General features: G+C 41.9%; 1 protein-coding gene across 2 annotated transcripts in view; it reads right to left on the bottom strand.

The window, feature by feature from the left end:
* XPA (XPA, DNA damage recognition and repair factor) overlaps positions 1–14,352 on the bottom strand; it is a 35,621-nt gene extending 21,269 nt beyond the window's left edge. Inside the window, exons 1-2 of one of the 2 annotated variants that reach the window (XR_010944945.1) lie at positions 14,124–14,352; positions 9,718–9,828 (exon numbers count right to left, since the gene is read on the bottom strand). Coding sequence is in view for 1 of the 2 variants with exons in the window: in XM_067743878.1 (XP_067599979.1) it covers positions 9,718–9,828; positions 14,124–14,295 (283 nt within the window). In the remaining variant the exon portion in view is untranslated. The remainder of the gene's footprint in view (positions 1–9,717; positions 9,829–14,123) is intronic. The other variant, XM_067743878.1, reaches the window with a different exon arrangement.
* Positions 14,353–23,036: the final 8,684 nt, after the last annotated feature.

Genomic DNA, 23,036 nt, shown 5'->3' with positions numbered 1-23,036 from the left:
CCACATGCCGTGGGGGCAACTAAGCCTGCGTGCCACAACTATTGAGCTTGACCTTGCAAGCCTCAACAAGAGAGCCGGCGTGCTGCAAACTACAGAGCCCATGCACCCTGGAGCCTGCACACCACAACTAGAGAGAGAAAACCCCCAAGCCCCAACCAGAGAGAAGCCTGAGTGCTGCAACGAAGAGCCTGTGAACCGCAACAAAAGATCCCGCATGCCGCAACTAAATCCCAACACAGAGAAAGAAGGGGAGGGGAGGGGAGGGGAGGGGGGGGAGGAAGGAAGGAAGGAAGGAAGGAAGGAAGAAAACAGAGGAGGAACCAAGATGGCGAAGTAGAAGGACGTGCTCTCACTCCCTCTGGCGAAAACACCAGAATCACAACTAACTGCTGGACAATCATCGACAGGAAGACACTGGAACTCACCAAAAAAGATACCCCACATCCAAAGACGAAGAAGCCACAATGAGACAGTAGAAGGGGCGCAATCACAGTAAAATCAAATTCCATAACTGCTAGGTGGGTGACTCACAGACTGGAGAACACTTATACCACCGAAGTCTACCCACTGGAGTGAAGGTTCTGAGCCCCAAGTCAGGCTTCCCAACCTGGGGGTCCAGCAACAGGAGGAGGAACTCCTAGAGAATCAGACTTTGAAGCCTAGTGCGAATTGACTGCATGACTTCAACAGGACTGGGAGAAACAGAGACTCCACTCTTGGAGGGCACACACAAAGTAGTGTGCACATCAGGACCCAGGGGAAGGAGCAGTGACCCCATAGGAGATTGAACCAGACCTACCTGCTAGTGTTGGAGGGTCTCGTGCAGAGGCGGGGGTGGCTGTGGCTCACCGTGGGGACAAAGACACGGGCAGCAGAAGTTCTGGGAAGTACTCCTTGGTGTGACCCCTCCCAGAGTCTGTCATTAGCCCCACCAAAGAGCCTGGGTAGGCTCCACTGTTGGGTTGCCTCAGGACAAACAACCAACAGGGAGGGAACCCAGCCCCACCCATCAACAGTCAAGTGGATTAAAGTTTTACTGAGCTCTGCCCACCAGAGCAACAGTCAGCTCTACCCACCACCAGTCCCTCCCATCAGGAAGCTTGCACAAGCCTCTTAGATAGCCTCATCCACCAGAGGGCAGACAGCAGAAGCAAGAACTACAATCCTGCAGCCTGTGGATCAAAAACCACATTCACAGAAAGATAGACAAGATGAAAAGGCAGAGGGCTATGTACCAGATGAAGGAACAAGATAAAACCCCAGAAAAACAACTAAATGAGTGGAGATAGGCAACCTTCCAGAAAAAGAATTCAGAATTAATGATAGTGAAGATGATCCAGGATCTCGGAAAAAGAATGGAGGCAAAGATAGAGAAGATGCAAGAAGTTTAACAAAGACCTAGAAGAATTAAAGAACAAACAAACAGAGATGAACAATACAATAACTGAAATGAAAACTACACTAGAAGGAATCAATAGCAGAATAACTGAGGCAGAAGAACGGATAAGTGACATGGAAGACAGAATGGTGGAATTCACTGCTGCAGAACAGAATAAAGAGAAAAGAATGAAAAGAAATGAAGACAGCCTAAGAGACCTCTGGGACAACATTAAACACAACAACATTCATATTATAGGGGTCTCAGAAAGAGAAGAGAAAGGACCAGAGAAAATATTTGAAGAGATTATAGTCGAAAAATTCCCTAACATGGGAAAGGAAATAGCCACCCAAATCCAGGAAGCGCAGCAAGTCCCATACAGGATAAACCCAAGGAGAAACACGCCGAGACAAATAGTAATCAAATTGGCAAAAATTAAAGACAAAGAAAAATTACTGAAGGCAGCAAGGGAAAAACGACAAATAACATACAAGGGAACTCCCATAAGGTTAACAGCTGATTTCTCAGCAGAAACTCTACAAGCCAGAAGGGAGTGGCATGATATACTTAAAATGATGAAAGGGAAGAACATACAACCAAGATTACTCTACCTGGCAAGGATCTCATTCAGACTCGATGGAGAAATCAAAAGCTTTACAGACAAGCAAAAGCTAAAAGAATTCAGCACCACCAAACCAGCTCTGCAACAAATGCTAAAGGAACTTCTCTAAGTGGGAAACACAGGAGAAGAAAAGGACCTACAAAAACAAACCCAAAACAATTAAGAAAATGGTCATAGGAACATACATATCGATAATTACCTTAAACATGAATGGATTAAATGCTCCAGCCAAAAGACACAGGCTTGCTGAATGGATACAAAAACAAGACCCATATATACGCTATCTACAAGAGACCCACTTCAGACCTAGGCACACATACAGACTAAAGGAGGGGGATGGAAAAAGATATTCCATGCAAAGGGAAATCAAAAGAAAGCTGGAGGGCTTCCCTGGTGGCGCAGTGGTTGGGAGTCCGCCTGCCAATGCAGGGGACACAGGTTCATGCCCCGGTCTGGGAGGATCCCATATGCCGCGGAGCGGCTGGGCGCGTGGGCCATGGCCGCTGGGCCTGCGCGTCCGGAACCTGTGCTCCGCAGGGGGAGAGGCCACAGCAGTGAGAGGCCCGCGTACCGCCAAAAAAAAAAAAGAAAGCTGGAGTAGCAATACTCATCTCAGATAAAATACTTTAAAATAAAGAATGTTACAAGAGACAAGAAAGGACACTACATAATGATCAAGGGATCAATCCAAGAAGAAGATATAACAATTATAAATATATATGCACCCAACATAGGAGCACCTCAATACATAAGACAACTGCTAACAGCTATAAAAGAGGACATCAACATTAACACAATAATAGTGGGGGACTTGAACACCTCACTTACACCAATGGACAGATAATCCAAACAGAAAATAAATAAGGAAACAGAAGCTTTAAATGACACAACAGACCAGATAGATTTAATTGATATTTATAAGACATTCCATCCAAAAACAGATTACACTTTCTTCTCGAGTGCGCACGGAACATTCTCCAGGATAGGTCACATCTTGGGTCACAAATCAAGCCTCAGTAAATTTAAGAAAACTGAAATCACATCAAGCATCTTTTCTGACCACAACGCTGAGATTAGAAATGAATTACAGGGAAAAAAACATAAAAAACACAAACACATGGAGGTTAAACAATACGTTACTAAATAACCAAGAGATCACTGAAGAAATCAAAGAGGAAATCAAAAAATACCTAGAGACAAATGACAATGAAAACACGATGATCCAAAACCTATGGGATGCAGCACAGGCAGTTCTAAGAGGGAAGTTTATAGCTATACAGGCCTACCTCAAGAAACAAGAAATATGTCAAATAAACAATCTAACCTTACACCTAAAGGAGCTAGAGAAAGAAGAACAAACAAAACCCAAAGTTAGCAGAAGGAAAGAAATCATAAAGATCAGAGCAGAAATAAATGAAATAGAAACAAAGAAAACAATAGCAAAGATCAACAAAACTAAAAGTTGGTTCTTTGAGAAGATAAACAAAATTGATAAACCATTAGCCAGACTCATCAAGAGGGAGAGGACTCAAATCAATAAAATTAAAAACAAAAAAGGAGAAGTTACAACAGACACTGCATAAATACAAAGCATCCTAAGAGACTACTACAAACAACTCTATGCCAATAAAATGGACAACCTGGAAGAAACGGACAAATTCTTAGAAAGGTATAACCTTCCAAGACTGAACCAGGAAGAAACATAAAATATGAACAGAACAATCACAAGTAATGAAATTGAAACTGTGATTAAAAAACTTCCAACAAACAAAAATCCAGGACTAGATGGCTTCATAGATGAATTCTATCAAACATTTAGAGAAGAGCTAACCTAACACCCATCCTTCTCAAACTCTTCCAAAAAATTGCAGAGGAAGGAACACTCCCAAATTCATTCTATGAGGCCACCATCACCCTGATACCAAAACCAGACAAAGATACTACAAAAAAAAAAAATTACAGACCAATACCACTGCTAAATATACATGCAAAAATCCTCAACAAAATACTAGCAAACAGAATCCAACAACACATTAAAAGGATCATACACCACGATCAAGTGGGATTTATCCCAGGGATGCAAGGATTCTTCAAAATACGCAATCAATCAATGTGATACACCATATTAACAAATTGAAGAAAAAAACCATATGATCATCTCAATAGATGCAGAAAAAGCTTTTGACAAAATTCAACACCCATTTATGATAAAAACTCTCCAGAAACTGGGCACAGAGGGAAACTAACTCAACATAATAAAGGCCATATACGACAAACCCACAGCAAACATCATTCTGAATGGTGAAAAACTGAAAGCATTTCCTCTAAGATCAGGAACGAGACAAGGATGTCCACTCTCACCACTATTACTCAACACAGTTTTGGAAGTCCTAGCCACGGAAATCAGAGAAGAAAAAGAAATACAAATTGGAAAAGAAGTAAAACTGTCACTGTTTGCAGATGACATGATACTATACATAGAGAATCCTAAAAATGCCACCAGAAAACTACTAGAGCTAATCAATGAATTTGGTAAAGTTGCAGGATACAAAATTAGGTAAAGATGCAGGATACAAAATTAATGCACAGAAATCTTTGCATTCCTATACACTAATGATGAAAAATCTGAAAGAGAAATTAAGGAAACACTCCCATTTACCATTGCAACAAAAAGAATAAAATACCTAGGAATAAACCTACCTAGGGAGACAAAAGACATGTATGCAGAAAATTATAAGACACTGATGAAAGAAGTTAAAGATGATAACAACAGATGGAGAGATATACCATGTTCTTGGATTGGAAGAATCAATGTTGTGAAAATGACTATACTACCCAAAGCAATCTACAGATACAATGCAATCCCTATCAAATTACCAATGGCGGGCTTCCCTGGTGGCGTAGTGGTTGAGAGTCCGCCTGCTGATGCAGGGGACAGGGGTTCATGCCCCAGTCTCGGAGGATCCCACGTGCCGCGGAGCGGCTGGGCCCATGAGCCATGGCCACTGAGCCTGCGCATCTGGAGCCTGTGCTCTGCAATGGGAGAGGCCACAACAGTGAGAGGCCCGCGTACCACAAAAAAAAAAAAAAAAAAAAAAATTACCAATGGCATTTTTTACGGAATTGGAACAAATCATCTTAAACTTGTATGGAGACACAAAAAACCCTGAATAGCCAAAGCAGACTTGAGGGAAAAAAACGGAGCTGAAGGAATCAGACTCCCTAACTTCAGACTATACTACAAAGCTACAGTAATCAAGACAATATGGTACTGGCACAAAAACAGAAACACAGATCAATGGAACAAGATAGAAAGCCCAGAGATAAACCCACACACCTATGGTCAACTAATCTATAACAAAGGAGGCAAAGATATATAATGGAGAAAAGAGAGTCTCTTCAATAAGTGGTGCTGGGAAAACTGGACAGCTACATGTAAAAGAATGAAATTAGAACATTCCCTAACACCATACACAAAAATAAACTCAAAATGGATTCCAGACCTATATGTAAGACCGGGCACTATAAAACTCTTAGAGGAAAACATAGGAAGAACACTCTTTGAGATAAATCACAGCAAGATCTTTTTTGATCCACCTCCTAGAGTAATGGAAATAAAAACAAAAATAAACAAATGGGGCCTAATGAAACTTCAAAGCTTTTGCACAGCAAAGGAAACCATAAACAAGACCAAAAGACAACCCTCAGAAAATATTTGCAAACGAATCAACGGACAAAGGATTAATCTCCAAAATATATAAACAGCTCATGCAGCTCAATATTAAATAAACAAACCCAATCCATAAATGGGCAGAAGACCTAAATAGACATTTCTCCAAAGAAGACATACAGATGGCCAAGACGCACATGAAAAGCTGCTCAACATCACTAATTATTAGAGAAATGCAAATCAAAACTACAATGAGGTATCATCTCACACCAGTTAGAATGGGCATCATCAGAAAATCTACAAACAACAAATGTTGGAGAGGGCATGGAGAAAAGGGAACCCTCTTGCACTGTTGGTGGGAATGTAAATTGATAGAGCCACTATGGAGAACAGCATGGAGGTTCCTTAAAAAACTAAAAATAGAACTACCATACAACCCAGCAATCCCACTACTGGGCATATACTCTGAGAAAACCATAATTCAAAGAGACACATGCATCCCAATGTTCACTGCAGCACTATTTACAATAGCCAGGTCATGGAAGCAACCTAAATGCTCATCGACAGACGAATGGATAAAGAAGTTGTGGTACATATATACAATGGAATATTACTCAGCCATAAAAAGGAACAAAATTGAGTCATTTGTTGAGACGTGGATGGATCTAGAGACTGTCATACAGAGTGAAGTAAGTCAGAAAGAGAAAAACAAATATCGTATATTAACGCATGTATGTGAAACCTAGAAAAATGGTACAGACGAACCGGTCTGCAGGGCAGAAGTTGAGATACAGATGTAGAGAACAAACGTATGGACACCAAGGGGGGAAAATCACGGTGGGGTGGGGATAATGGTGTGATGAACTGGGCGATTGGGACTGACATGTATACACGGATGTGTATAAAATTGATGACTAATAAGAACCTGCAGTATAAAAAAACAAACAAACAAAAAAAACAACTAATACTAAACTTTCTTTGGGTTATTTGTATGGAAGTATGTTAATATAAATGTTTCAGACATTACATGAAATTTCTAAAAATCTTACATGTTCTGGTATAATGTTATAAGTCATAATTCTAGTTATTACTTTAAAATGTATATCTCAGAAATAACTAAAAAAAAAAGAAAGAAAAGAAAGAGCTCTTAAGCTGCACCAATTGTAAGTAACTTAAGACATTAAAAAAAAAAAAAGTCCTAGGAAGCAGAAAAGCACAGAGAAGCAACCAGCCTCTTCTCCATAGGCATCTAGCTTTTTACCAAAGGAGAGGTTCCATTGCTCCCTCAGTCAAGAGTTGCAGAAGCTCCACCCCAACCCCCCTTTCTGAGATCTCCCTTTGCAGTGTCCTAATCCACGGGGCCCCTCTCCAGTATGTATGGAGACATCCAAACTTTTATAAACCTAGTGAAGCCCATTTCCTTTCCTTTTCAAGCCCTTTCATCATTGTGACTGTCTGAAATTCTGCCAAGTACAGAAATTAGTGTCTGACTCTAAAAAAAAAAAGGGATAGAAAATATTAATTACTCTCCCTGTTTTCTTCTACCCATAGAGGTCAACCACATAAAGTCTTAAAAGTAGGCTCCTTGTGCAAAGGCACCTGCCCAAGGGGGCAAACAGGTGTCAAAATGCAGCCCATGACCACTTTTTAAGCCATGAGCCCTGGCCCAGGCTAAGTCAGCCCAGAGAAAGAGGGTCTTTTTCTACTTTCTCTCCCAAAGATGACACTGTGGAAGAGGTAATCAAGGATGTGACCACCGGTTAACCTGTGAGCTGGACCTGGGCAATCAGAGGCTCCTCACTCTCTCTTCTTCTCTCCTTGGGATGTACATTCTGCCCCATGTTCCCACAGTGGGAGCTGTTTCAAGGACACAGCCTTGAGAGCATATGGTGTTGTTGAGAGCGTATGGTGTTGTTGAGACCATGTGGACTGAATATGGAACTGAACCCAGTGAAAGCTTCTACATATACTTTAAGATTCGGCGAGCGGGTGCGGAGATCTACTCAACTCACAGCCACCCAAGACAAGCCTTGTAAGAAAGTTCCCTTGCTTATTAAAACTGCCACCTACCAATCTGGAGTGCTCTGACTCTTTCTTGAGCCTCTCCCTGCCTTCCCTGTATGGGGCCAGCTTGCGAATAAGAGACACCTTTACTAACCTGCACAAATTCGTTACCAGAGTGCTAACTGCAAGCAGCAGCCCTACCGTCAATAACAGTATATGACACATGCCACATACATACCTCAGTCAAGCACAAAGGCACTACAGTAGGTTCTCAATTAATGTTTGTTGCATGACCTGTTGAATGAACAGGGCTTTATAAGCCCGTGGTGGATTCAGGAATCTACAGAAAAACAGTTACAGTGAATCTTCATATCCATAGAATCATAAGGACTTTACAGGTCACTGAATTCAAGGCATTCCCTCCTGATACAGGGTTTTTCTACAATATCCTGCTCAAGTGGTCTCTCAATCTCTGAACCCCTCCAATGCTTTGCTATTTAGAGGCAGCACTCCACGTGGTTTGGCTCACATGATGTATGTGCCAACACCCTATTTAGTGCAAAGTACAAGTTCATTATACTGGGTTGGAATCTCCCTCGCCGTTAACTGTTATCCACTGTTCCAATTCTCCCCTCCAGAGCAAATCGCAGTAAGTATAATCTGTCGTCCACAGAGGAATACTTCTTGCATTTGCAGGCAGCTGCAGTGTTTCTAAGTTAAATGTATCCAGTTTTGACAACTGTTCCTCACATGCCAATTTCAATATTTCCATTTTGACCACCCTGTTTTGGACATATACACTTGTCAATAGCCCTCATAAAATATGGCACCCAATATATACAGTGGAATATTACTCAGTCATAAAAAGAAACGAAACTGAGTTATTTGTAGTGAGGTATATGGATCTAGAGTCTGTGATACAGAGTGAAGTAAGTCAGAAGGAGAAAAACAAATACCATATGCTAACACGTATATATGGAATCTAAAAAAAAAAAAAAAGGTTCTGAAGAACCTAAGGACTGGACAGGAATAGAGACGCAGACGTAGAGAATGGACTTGAGAACACGGGGAGGGAGATGGGTAAGCTGGGACGAAGTGAGAGAGTGGCATGGACATGTATACACTACCAAATGTAAAATAGATAGCTAGTGGGAAGCAGCCCATAGCACAGGGAGATCAGCTCAGTGCTTTGTGACCACCTAGAGGGGTGGGATAGGGAGGGTGGGAGGGAGATGCAAGAGGGAGGAGATATGGGGATATATGCATATATATAGCTGATTCACTTTGTTATAAAGCAGAAACTAACACACCATTGTAAAACAATTATACTCCAATAAAGATATTAAAAAAAAAAAAGGCACCCAAACTGAAAATAAGTATTTTAATCCTTCAGGTGTCAGCTTCTGAAAACAACAGTTTAGACACACACAGAAGAGAACAGGATTATTACCTACCTTGATGAATACACAACACTTCTAATGCTACAACCAAAACTGGAATAGCTTTTTTAAGCTGTTATATTCCACTACTGGCTTCAAACTTATGATCAAGTAAAACTATCTTTTTCAAAGAGTGTGAAAGTACCCTCACCCAGAGGATGGATGGATATAGATATATGTGATTTACCAAAACTTTAACCTTACATAATATTTTATTATTCTTTTTATGCCAGACCTATCTTGTACTTTACAGACCACTTTTTTTCCTCTAAACATAAAGAAAAGACCTAAAGTTTATCTCTTGCATTCAAGTCCCTCATTTCAGCCTATCAAGATACTTCTAAGTATTTATTCTATCAGCCTGCCTATTATAAAACAGAGAGCATCAACCCTAAGTACACAAACGACATGTTAAATGAATCACTGCCAAATCTGTTTCATTTTTAATCTACTAGCAAAACTGCCAAATTTTATCACTCTTATAAAGCCAACCTGCTCAGTGACTAGACTAAATGTGGCATTTTCTAGCATCACTTTGCAAAGAATTATGCATGTTACTCAAAATGACCAACCTAGGTATCTATTTTCTGAAAACACACTTTACCTGGTTGATGAACAACTTTTCCAGTTGTATGTTCTTCTTCCTCCTCCTCTTCCAGAATGAAGCCTCCTCTTGTGTCAATTATCTTCGGGGCTGCTTTTACATTAGCCATGCCTACAAAAAGTAAGAGTGGTCAACAAATGAACTAGGTAAGCCCTTATGTTCCCTTGTGCATAAACAGGAACTTTTAAAAATTTAATATATATCAAACAAGACAAGGATGTCCACTATACCACTTCTATTCAACATTATAATGAAGGTCCCAGCCACTGTACTACGGCAAGAAAACAAGACAGGCATAAAGGCTGGAAAGAAAACAGTATTCACAGATGATGTGATTATGTATACAGAATATCCAAAAGAATCTACAATTAGAATTAAGAAATAATACCTAGGAACAGGTGTGTAAAACCTCTACACTGAAAACACCACTAAGAGAAATCTAAGTCAATTCTCCCCAGATTTACCTAAAGATTCAATGTGATTCCATTCAAAACCCCAGCAGTGGCGGGGGGGCGGGGGGAGGGACGCACGTACGTGCGTGTGTGTGTGTGTGTGTGTGTGTGTGTGTGTGCGCGCGCGCGCTCGCGCGCACAGGCACACTCACGAGGGGGAGGAGCAATGGGCGCTGACAAGCTGATCTAACATTTATATGTAAATACAAAGAACACACAATAGCCAAGATAATCCTGAACAAAACTGGAGGATTTACACTACCAGGTTTAAAGATTTACTACAAAGCTTCAGTAATTATGACAGTATAGTACTAAATCAAAGGGGCCAATTTATTGATAGTAAAAGAGAGAGTCCTGAAATAGACCTATACATATTTGGTCACTTAACTTACAGCAAAGGCTCCAAGACAATTCAGTGAGAAAAAGATAATATTTTCAATAAATGATGCTAGGATTTATGACAAAGGTACTACAAAACAGTGAGGAAAAGATGGTTATTTCAATAAATGAACTTTGACTCTACCTCATACAATATACACAAAACAATTTTTAAATGGATCATAGTCTTGAATGTAAAGGGTAAAAGGTAAAACAATAAAGCTTCTAGAAGAGAACATTGGAGAATAACTCAATGAACTTGAGGTATCCAGAAACTTCTTCAACATGACACAAACGTATTAACCGTAAGAGAAAAACTGCAAATTGAACTTGATTAAAACTAAGAACCTGGGCTTCCCTGGTGGCGCAGTGGTTGAGAGTCCGCCTGCCGATGCAGGGGACAAGGGTTCGTGCCCCGGTCCGGGAAGATCCCACATGCCGCGGGGCGGCTGGGCCCGTGAGCCATGGCCGCTGAGCCTGCGCGTCCGGAGCCTGTGCTCCGCAACGGGAGAGGCCACAACAGTGAGAGGCCCGCGTACCGCAAAAAAAAAAAAAAAACTAAGAACCTCTATTCATCAAAAGACACCATTATGAGAGTAAAAAGACAAGATACAAATCGGGAGAAGCTATTTGCAATATGTATATCTGACAAAAGACTTATCCAGAATACGTAATGAAATCCTATAAACCAGTGAAAGACAAATAGCCCAACTTAAAAAAGGGAAAAGACCTGAAGAGAAGCTTCACAAGTGAAGATATGCAAACAGCTAGTAACCACATGAAAAAGGTCTCATCATCATAAGTAATTAGGAAAATACAAATTAAAACCATACTGAAATATCACCATTCCCACCAGAATACTCAAAATGAAGAAGACTGATAATACCAGGTGATGAGGGTGTGGAGCACCTGGGACTATCACTCGCGGCTGGTAAGATTTTAAATTCATATAATCATTGTTCGGCAATGCCTGCTACAGTTGAAATACACATCTCCCCTATAACCCAGAATTCCATCTCTAGGCATGTACACAATAGAAATGAGTGCGTATGTCTACCGTAAGACGTATCAAAAATGCTCACAAATGTTTTCCTCGTAACAGCCCCAAACTGGAAACAACCCAAATTTCCATCGAAAGGAAAATGGAAAAACTACGGTATAACAACCTAAAAGAGTACTACAGAACATATAAATGAACAAACTACCAACACATGCAACAACACGGATGAATCTCTCAGGTATTATGTTGAGCAAAAGAAGCCAGTTACCGTATGATTCCATTTATATGATGTTCAAAAACAGACAGTACTCATCAAATGGTCGGAATGATAGTTACTTCTGAGGGTGAATGGTTGACTAAGAACTGCCATTAGGGAAACTTCTAAGGTTCTGGAAGTGTCTGTACAGTATATTGATTGCCGCGGTATTGACATGAGTATTCACATAGGTCAAATTCAGATAAGTGCATTTTACATTAATGTATGAATGTTATAACTAATTTTTAAAGACAAATTTAGTAGGTATTATCTTGCTTAAGTCTAAACTCCCCTTCTCTGGCCTCAATTTATTAAATAAAGGAATTAGAGTATAAGCCTGTTTATACAGTTAACAGCAATTCTCATATTCTACTACATTGTCTGTCCATCTCTCTACATCCCTTCATTAGACTGAGTGCTTTTATCTCCGTAATTCTGAAAAATAGTTAAGCATTCCACGAATATTTACTGACTGGATAGAAATCAATGAATGTATCAGAATATGATTTTGATTTCATGAATAGTGTAGCAAATGATTAGAATGATCATTCATGAGTGCAGTAAGAATTAAGAAGGGAAGCTGGAGTAATCAAGACCATAATCTGAGCAGGATCCTGAACAATGGTAAATCATGCCAAAAACAAAGCCCAATTTCTCTCTACTGCTATGCCTTGTTTGTTCCCCAGGCCCTTAGCACTACTCTTAGCAACACATTCCACGCAAGTTCTTCTCAGTTTTTTCATGGCATGTCATAGCACACACAGAAAATGAAAACTGTACAGTACACTGAAATAAAAGTACTACAAAGATTAAAAATCTCAGCACCTACCCAACTCTTGAAGCACTGCAGGTTGTATACAATGCTGTAACACAGTTCAGTTCTTTGGCAAATACCTAAGAAATCTAACAAAATATTCATGCTACCTTGCTTTCCATTATCAGACATTTAGTTTAATACCACTTTATGCTCTATTTCGCACCCGTGTTCCACGGTCTTTTAGTACAGATCTAGAAACCTTTATGGAATAATGAATATGAATTAATCAATGCAGATGGACAACTTTTTGTCCTGACCCTAGAATGCTTCAAGTTGGGAAAGGAATAAAAGAAAACCACTATAAAGCAGAAAGGATGAGACCGGAACCATTAAAACTGGTTGCAATTTGCAGATTCAGTGTCAGTATGAATATCAAGACACGCATCTTGATATTCAAGATGAATATCACTCTTTTCACTCATCCTTTTCACTCATCCTTACTTCTGGCTGATGAAAAAGGGTAGTGGATGACACAGCTCTGACCGTGCTCAACTGCTCACACAGTATGAATATAGGCTTAGGAACACCTGTGCTTCACATTATAGAGGTGGTCCTGAAGAACCACGTGTCAACCAAACTGTATTTCCCTGAGGAAAATTATTAGTTGACCCCACTGGAGAATTACATGATACACACATACATGATAGGCAAAGAGACAAATAAGCCGCCAAGGGCTGCCCTAAGAAAAGGGAAAGATGAAATCCAAACAAGAATAACAGCCTTTCTTCCTATGGGTGAGAGAGATGCCTAGTATAGCAGAGGCAGCTGGAGAGCAAGGAAAGGCCCCGAACCCAGGGTCAGATGACCCGAGTTCTAGTCCTGATTAGCCTTTGCACTTACTGGGATGCACCTGAGCAAACCCCCTTTCCTTTTCTGATCCGTTACCACCTCAGTAAAACAAGGATACCAAACCCTGTCCTAATTATTTTCTCACAGGTTAGCTGTGAGAATCAAATCAGCCAATTTGAAAAACGTGAAGCACAACAGGTGCCATTCTGTTAGCCCCACGAAGGCAGCAGCTAACGTCTGTTTGCTCCCAGCACGGAGCAAGCACTGTGCCGGTTACGGAATATGCACTCAATCACCCTGTGTTAAACGGATGACTGAGGGAAGCTGGTGCAGGACCACTAGTTAAATGTGTTACAAGGTCTAAAAGCTTTACACAAAAACCACCCCTGGGACCGGTGGAAGCTGCAGGAAGAGAGCAGAAAGGGAGAGCTGAGGCACTGGCTGGCATTTCCTGACGGCGAGGGCGGCTGCATTCCCAAGCTAAGGACCGCCCAGGAGCAGGGAGGAAAGGCCAGGGCTGGGAGTCAGGAGTCGCCCTGTGGTCTCGGACAGCCCACTGTGACAAGGCCCGCTGAGCGGATCCCACCCCCACCCCCCGCACCTGGGACTGCGGGAGGGTCTGCGCGGAAACGCTAAGGGAGTGCACGCCACACCCAAGACGCTGCCCCCGGTCCGCAAAGAAAGAGAAGGGGCAAACGCCGCCCGGGCCCAAACCTCCGGTAGCCGCAGCCGCTGTCGCCGGGTAAGGCCGGGCCGCCAGCCGGGCCTGGCGCAGCATCAGCGCCCGCTGCCGCTTCCGCTCGATGCTCGCCCGCACCGCGGCAGACAGCTCCGCCGGCTGTTCTGAAACCGCCGGCTCAGACGAAGCTCCCCCGGCGGCCGCCATCTCCGTGCTCCCCCAAGGACTGTAGCTCTAGCCCCGCGCATGCGCATTGGCTACCCGAAGCGTGCCCAAGCCCCGCCGGCGCCGGCACCGCCTCCGCGCCTGCTCCACGGCTCAGCCTCCGACAAGGAGAGCGCCTGCGCAATTTGAGAAGCACGTGGGAAAGGGAGGGGCGGCGGGCGGAGTCTGCGCACGCGTCGCCGCGGGGAATATTGGCCAGCTTGTAACCCAGGGGGGGGGCCTTGGCAGAGATCGGTGATGGTCCTCTTTAAAATAATAGTTTCGCTTGGTGGTTCAGAATATGGACTTTGGAGTCAGACTTGGGTTAAATCCTATCTCTAACACTTGCCATCTGCGTGACTTCAGCAAGTTATTTAACCTGAGTTCAGTTTCTTCAGTAGTAAAATGAGGATAATTACGGAACCACTTCCATGGTTGTTGGGAAGATTGGATGTAGCCTTTCAGCACAATGCCTGGCACATAAAAAGCTTTCAAAAATTATGGCAGGACTTCCCTTGCAGTCCAGAGGTTAAGACTCGGTGCTTCCAATGCAGGGGGCGCGAGTTCCAAACCTGGTTGGGGAACTAAGATCCCGCATGCCAGCAGCACAGCCAAAAAATGTAAAATGAAATAATAAAATAAAATGGCAGCTAGTAGTAATAGTAGTGCCAATCAAGAGAGATCCATAGATGATCTCTGGCCTAGATCATCCATAGATGATCACCTGGCCTAGATTCGAAATGAGAGCGCCTGGGTTTAAACTCTCACTTGCTGTGACATCAGGCAAATGCAGCACCAGGTTCCAAAGGCTGGTATGCTTGAGCTCGGCTGTCTTCTTTTCCTTGGAATATTTCTTCAGTGTGGATGAGCTGCCACCAGGTAGACAGTGGGTTAGGATTTGGGCCAAATCCTGACTTCCTAAACATGTGGCAAATGAAGCAAAAGAAACACTGCATAATTTTCTAAAAATGTATGTTTTTTCTTTTTTTTTTCAACTCTTCTGTTTTTTTCTTTATTACAAATAAAACCTAACTGAAGCCAGAAAACATTAAGTTCTAATTACTACATATACCATTTGGGACTAGTTTTTAGAGCAAGCTGGCACACTGAGGTTTCCCACTAATATTCAATGATAAAAGTTTGAGAAGCACAAACTAGTGGTTCTAATCTATCAAATATATGTATATTTAAACTGGAGGACCTTATATAAAGCAGAGAAATGCTGAGCTCTTCTGGTTGAACTGGAGACAGAGACCTCAAGCCATCCCTACTCCCTTTCTCCTCAGATTCTTCTTGCTCCCCATCCATTGATCTCGTCCAGGTGATAAAATCTCAAATTCTATATGACACCTAAAGCACGAGCAAGAAAAGAAAAAATTAGAGAAATTTAACTTCATCAAAATTGAAAACTTTTGTTCATCAAAGGACACTATCAAGAAAATGAAAAGACAACTCACAGAATGGGAGAAAATATTTGGAAATCATAAACAGGTTTCCATGTTCCCTATCCAAAAGTAGAGCATTCCTAAGAAACCTTTTCTAAGCCAAAATGGCATAAAGCAAAGAAGCAATTACCTTAGGACACATCTTGCTAACGAATGCACATGCACAAAATAAATCGAGATAAAGCACAGATGCTCACAGACACAGTTCAAAGCTATGGCAGCTGGATGCTAAGATGCTGAAGGTAGTTCCCCGGGAAGGAGCTTGGTGGTGTCATTCTCTCAAAGCGCGCTGCCTCTATACTGCCTCATGCAAAACAAACTCGAACACTATTTTTGCTTTTCCCCTTTTTTCCTGAAAGCGGAAATCTTCTTCACATTTCTTTCTGTTAGCGAAAACAGGTACCAATGAAGGTCTTTCATAAAAGCAAATTGAGATAAAGCAAACTTGAAAAGCGAGGGATACCTGTATCTGAAAAGGGAACTCTTACAACTAAATAACAAAAAGGCAAATAACAGTTTTTAAATGAGCTAAAGACTTAAATAGATATTTTTCTAAAGGAGATATACAAGTGGCCAAACAAGTACATGAAAAGAATTCATCATTAGTGAAATGCAAATGAAAAGCATCAGATCAAAAGTGAAGTGCGATACCATTTCACACCCATTACTATGACTAGAATTAAAAGGGAAAAAAAACAGAAAATAACAAGTGTTGGCAAGGACGTGGAGAAATTGGAATCCTCATACATTGCTAGTGGGAATGTAAAACAATGCTGCCCATGGCAAACAGTTTGGCTATTCTCCAAAAAGTTAAACATATAGAATTACCATATAAGTCAGCAATTTCACTCCTAGGTAGAACTCAAGTCCTCAAAGGTTGAAAACAGGTGTTCAAACAAAAACTTGCATACAAATGTTCATAGCAGCACTATTCACAATAACCAAAAGACTGGAACTACCCAAATGTCCATCAAATGATGAATGGATAAACAAAATGTGGCGTATCCAAACAAGGAATATAATTCAGCCATAAAAAGGAAGTACTGACACATGCTCCAACATGGATGAACCTTGAAAACATTATAGGGACTTCCCTGGTGGCACAGTGCTTAAGAATCCACCTGCAAATGCAGGGGATACGGGTTTGATCCCTGGTCCTGGAAGATCCCACATGCCGCAGAGCAACTAAGCCCGTGCGCCACAACTACTGAGCCTGCGCATTAGAGCCCGTGTGTCACAACTACAGAAGCCCCCGCACCTACAGCCTGTGCTCCTCAACAAAAGAAGCCACCACAATGAGAAGCCCGCGCACCGCAACGAAGAGTAGCCCCTGCTCGCCACAATTAGGGAAAGCCCACACACAGCAACAAGGACCCAACACAGCCCAAAATAAATAAATAAATATATTTGTTTTTTATAAATTTCTTTTATATGAAACATTTGAAATAAGCAAACCCATAGTAACAAAAAAGCAAATTAGTGGTTGCCAGAGACTGAGGGGAGAGGGAAATGAGAAGCGACTGCTTAATAAGTATGGGACTTCCTTTTGGGGTAAAGAAAATGTTCTGTTGTAACGGCTTCACAACATTGTGAATGTACTATGTGTTACTTTTTTAATTTTATTTTATAATAAGGTTTTTAAAAATTCCAATTCTAACTGGGCCCAGGCAGGTAATGGAAGTTAATGAATCCATCCATGTGTGGGGCTCTGGCAAACTGGAGTGTGAGGGCCCCACTAAGGGAAAAGCTACTGCACAGCTCCAGTGGGTAGACAGAATTTGGGCCCATTGTTGCCAACTGCCCAATGTTTGAAGAAAAGTAACTACTTCTCAAATTGTAATGCACATACAAGTCACATGGTGATCTTGTTAAAATGAGCATTCTCATTCAGTAGGTCCATGGTGGGACTTGAGAATATGCATCTCTAATGAGCTCCCTGATGGGGCTGCAGCTCCACGAACCACAGATCCAATAGTAAGGGTCTGGCCCACAGGTTCTCAAACTTGGCTGCACGTTGAAAGCACCTGGGGAGCTTAAAAACCACAGAGTTTGATATCATTGGTCAGAGGTGGGATCTGGGCATTAGGATTTTATAAAGCAACCTCTCCCCCACCCCCATGATTCTAATGGGCAGCAAACTTTGAGAGGCAGCACCCTTAAATGACCCCTCTAGACTCTACACAGCTCTAGGAGCATCTAAGGCTGTGCAATATTTCCGTAGGACAAGGTAACAGTTCTCCCCCAACGTAAATTTTGACAATTAGCCACTAGAAACTCCTCCCCAGAAAAGCATTCCAAGCTTGAATATTGAAGGACATAGACCATAGCTCAGATGCTGCACCAGCCCTGGTATTTTGTTAACTCTTGACAAACTGTTGAATTTCCTTTTACCGGTAACTCCCTCTCCTTGGGCTTCCTGACCTTTGTTAGCAAGTTTCGTGTAATTGGGTCTGAATTGTTAGCTGAGGCCTCAACCGAGGTAAACCGAGACTCCTCCTTTAGAGAAAAGAGGAGTACATGCCCTGATCTGTGCGTCCCACACAGTGACAGAGGCTGCAGGGCTTGCCTGGAGCACAGGGGCATGAGTCATCTTGGTGGGGGCACAAAAGGAAAACAGGCAAGGAGAATAGACCAGTGGATGTGTCCTTGCTTCTTCCCATTCACAATGTCGGGAGAAACCTGCAACTGCATCTATCTTCCTGCTTTGTACCTCTCACATCCCAGATCAACTGTGATCCTGGCTGAAAGAGGGGTAAGTAACAAAGCACAGGAAGAACTGAAAGCCCTTAATGGAGGCTGAAAAAGAGCAGGCAGGTAAGAATGGAAGCCAGGAAGGGGAATGAGAAACTTGGCAGTGTTTCCTGACAGGGCCTCCTCTCTGAGAGCATTTCTGGGGTTATTCATGCCTGAGATGACAGGATGTGAACATATTTGTCTTTATTATCTAGTAAATAGTACATGTGTGTGTCTTTCTTTTTTACTTTCATTTTTCCCCTGATTCCTGGGGCTTTACCCCCTTAATGTGGTTACTTTGAACATCGTTGGCATAAATTCACAATAGGAGAACGAACATCTGTGGTAAGGAGCATGCCAAGGGGGGAAACTGTCTGGGACGAGGATGCAGCAACACAGAAATTAGCCCGATCCTGTAGACCTAAGCTGTATTGATTTAGTAACCAGGAAATGCAGTCTCTTTTGGCTGTGATTGACGCTCCTTCTGGAAAAACTTAGATTTCAACCTCCCTGAACTAAAAGATAAAGGGATTGAGGCAAAAACATCATATTGGAACCTTGATCAATAAAATGTGTGTGCAAAGGGATTTAGAAAACATCTTAAAGACTCACAAAAATTTTCTTTCCAGAAGCAATAAGAAGTAGGAGGGTCCAAACATTCAACTAAGGACAGGACCTAGGAAAAATGATTATCAGCACTGGAAGACAAAATCCAGTCACCCACTGACCAGCAAGGGCAGATCTTCCCGACTCTGCATTCCCCAGGCCCTGAATGTGGCCCAAGGGACCTTGCTTCTTACTACTTCTTCCGGGAAACTTGCCTGTCTCCTTCCTCAGGCTCCTATGAACCTCGTGTGTGCTGGTGTTGTGGCTCTTCCACACCAGAGGTGATACCTACCTGCCGTCCTTAACTAGATTATCAGGTCCTCGAGAGCTGGGACCGTCTGGTTCATCCCAGTATCGCCAGCACAATGTGTGGCACAGAGTAGCTGCTCATTAAATGTTTGTGGAATTAAATAAACAGAATGAATAATACTGAATAAACCTAGTCGGATGTCTCACCAGCACCGAAAACTCAGTGTCCAAAGCTGAACCTGACAACCACCTCAGCTCTGCTTATATACCTGTGGTGACAGGGAACACTCTACTTCAGAACAGCCTGCTCCATTGTTGTCTAGCTTTGGTCAGTGTTTTTTGCAATAATAATAATAATAGTAAACACTTACATGGTGCTTAGTATATGATATAGTAGGTGTTTTTAAGCATTTAAAATTTATTAATTAATCTAATTTTCATAACTACTCAATGAGTATATTCACTAGTGCCAGTTTATAGATGAGATAACTAAGGCACAGAGATGTTAAATAACTTGTTCAAGGTCAAGGTGACAGAGCTGAGTTCAACCAGGCACAGCCCAGCCCCAGTATCAATATTCTCAACCACTAAACTCTTAAGTCTCGAAATTAGAATGTCTTCCTCTTACCTCTCCACTAGTATTTGTTCTGCCTGAGTTAATGCAGAGCTGGGATCAGAAACCAGGTCCTTTTAATACCCTACATGCTAACCAAGTGGCTTGAAACAGACTGGACTGTCTTTGTCTTAAACCTGATCTGAGAGTTATTATTGCCAGTCTTAGATAGGGCCAAGGGAGGATGAATGTGGTCCAGGGCTCATTCATTACATGGAACTCCAATCTACATAATGGGGTCATAATTTTGTGGTTCCCTGTTTTCTTACTATCCCCAATTGGGGTTTTTGTTTTCCTTTCAATTACCTTTATAAAAAGTGTGGTTGAAACTTTTATTCCAACTTTTTTTTTGGCAAGTACTTCCTCTAATAGTTGGAGTTCTGTTGAATAGGTGAACTGTTTGTCACCAGATGTACTTGCTTTTACAGTTTTTATAATGCTTGGAAATTGGCTGAATGTCTCTGGCTTCCATCCCTTCTCTGGTCCCACTACTACTGGCCTAGTTTAGCCCCCATCATCTTTTGCCTGACCAGCCTCTAAGCTGGTCTCCCAGCCTCCAGGCTGACCCCTTCTGACCCATCTTCCACTTGGCCTTACAGCATCTTTCTAAAGTACAACTTTAAGGAATTCCCTGGCAGTCCAGTGGTTAGGACTGGACTGTGCGCTTTCACTGTGCGCTTTCATTGCCGAAGGCCCGGGTTCAATCCCTGATCAGGGAACTAAGATCCCACAAGCTGTGTAGCATGGCAAAAAAAAAAGTACAGGTTTAACCATTTGCTCAAAAGTCATTTGACCCAAGTCTATAGCTAATCCCCATCATCTGGTTTCAGCTGCCTTTTGCGGGGACTTACCTTCTGTGAATCCTCACTGAACTTTATGCTTTAGCCAAACTGGTCTATCTTCTAAGCCAGTCCTGCATTCCTCTTGCTTCTGAACTATTTCTCTCCCTGCAATTCTTTTGTTCATACACTCACTCACTCATTCTTTCATTTGTATATTCACTCAGTCAGCAACTTTATGACACCATGACACCGTGTTCCAAGCCAGGTCCTGTGCTGAGGACCAGGAATACAGCAATGAATTAATGGTCCTCCTCTCAAGGAGCTTCAAGTCTAATCTGGATTCTTCCTGATCACATCCATCACCATCTGTCACAATCTTATCTGAAAGGATACTATTCCCCTCTCCTTGAAGCCTTTTCCCAATGTTTCAGCTACAAGTAACCTCTTCCCTTCTCTGAGGCTACTCCATTACCCTCCACCTCCATCTCCCAAGCACCCCCATCTTCCAACCTTGCATCCTGTATTATAATCATGCAGCTGCCTTATCTCCCCTGGATGATACAAGATGCACTTCAGCTTCTTAAGGCAGAATCCCTCTGCATCCAGGGACCATCAGAGGAGCTAGTCCAAGGTGGACACCTATCCAGCCAGGGCTGCTGAGAGACACTGTATCCACCATGAGTCAGGCAGAACACATCTCAGAGAGGTTCCACAAAGCACTCACAAAAGGCAGTGTCGTACAGCTTTATTAGGTTTAAGTCACATACCATACAATTTACCCATTTAAAGTGTGCAATCAAATCATTTTCAGTATATTCACAGTTATGCAACTATCACCACCATCTATTTTAGAACATTCTCATCACCCCAGAAACAAGCACCATACCCATTAGCAGTCACTCCCCATGTCCTCTCAAACCCTCTCAGTCCTAAGCAACGACTAATTTGTTTTCTGTCTCCATAAATTTGACTGTTCTGGACATTTCACATGAACGGAATCATACAACATGTGACCTTTTGTGTCTGGCTTCTTTCACCTAGCATAACGTCTTCAAGGTTCATCTATGTTGCAGCATGTACCAACATTTCACTTTTTAATTGCCAAATAACATTCCATTTTATGGATATACCACATTTTATTTAATCCATTCATCAGCTGATAGACATTGAGTTGTTTCCACTTTTTGGCTATTATGAATAATGATACTCTGAATGTCTGTTTACAAGTTTTTGTGTGGTTATGTGTTACCACTTCTCTTGAGCGGACACCTAGGAGTGGAACTGCTCAGTCCTACGGTAATTCTACGTTTACTAGTCTGAGGAATTGCCAGACTGCTTTTCCAACGTGACTGCATTATTTCATATTCCTACCAGCAATGTATAAGGGTTTCAATTTCTCCACATCTTTGCCAATATTTATTATCTTCTTTTTTACTATAACATCCTAGTGGATATGAAGTGGTTTCTCATCATGGTTTTGATTTGCATTTCCTTAAAGATTAATTATGTTGAGTATCTTTTCATGTGCATATGGGCCATTTGTATTATCTTCTTTGGAGAAATGTCTATTCAAGCCCTTCGCCTGTTTTAAAATTGGATTATTTGCCTTTTTATTGTTGAATTGTAAGTGTTCTTTATATACTGTAGATATCCCAGAGTCTTTAATTGTTTTCCTTATGCTTTTTGTATTTTCTAAGTCTTCTACAATGGTAATGAGTTACTCTGGTAAGCAGAATATCTAATATGTGATACTAACCTACCCGAAAATATAGAAATTGTACTAATCAAACTTATGAAGGAGATTAAGCTAGAAAGGGTGATTAATGTGTTTGGGGTTGTTTGTTTGTTTGTTTTGCAAAATCAAGATCCATTCCTGGAGGAGTGGAGCTGTGGGTAAAACAGTACTAAGTGTGTTAGTGTGAACTTCGTCATTTCAGTTCAACAATTTTGTCAGAGTGTCTGATGAAGTGGTCTCTTTCTGCCTATGTGGGAGGTGACATTAGATGATCTCCAGGACCATGTTCAACATTCACTGTCTATGATTTTCAGTTAAGGCAGGGGTAGAACTCTCTTCTCTTGAGAAGGGTTCCTGAAAAAATAATCTGAAGGTCTCGGTGTCTCACAAACTCAGTGGCGACCAACATGTGATGTGACTGATGAAAAGAGATGATGTGATCTGAGGTGACAAGAATAAGAGCAGGATGTCTGAACTGGGGGAGACGTTTGTCCTGCTGATTTGAGCTGTTCAGACCACATCTGAAGCTGGTGCCCACTTCTGGACAATACTCCAGGAATCAGAGCACTGTCCATGTGGCC

The sequence above is a fragment of the Pseudorca crassidens genome, chromosome 7 (assembly GCF_039906515.1).
Source record: "Pseudorca crassidens isolate mPseCra1 chromosome 7, mPseCra1.hap1, whole genome shotgun sequence".
NCBI classification, from domain to species: Eukaryota; Metazoa; Chordata; class Mammalia; order Artiodactyla; family Delphinidae; genus Pseudorca; species Pseudorca crassidens.
The sequence above is the reverse complement of the archived record's forward strand: the minus strand, read 5'-3'. Positions and strand labels throughout refer to the sequence as shown.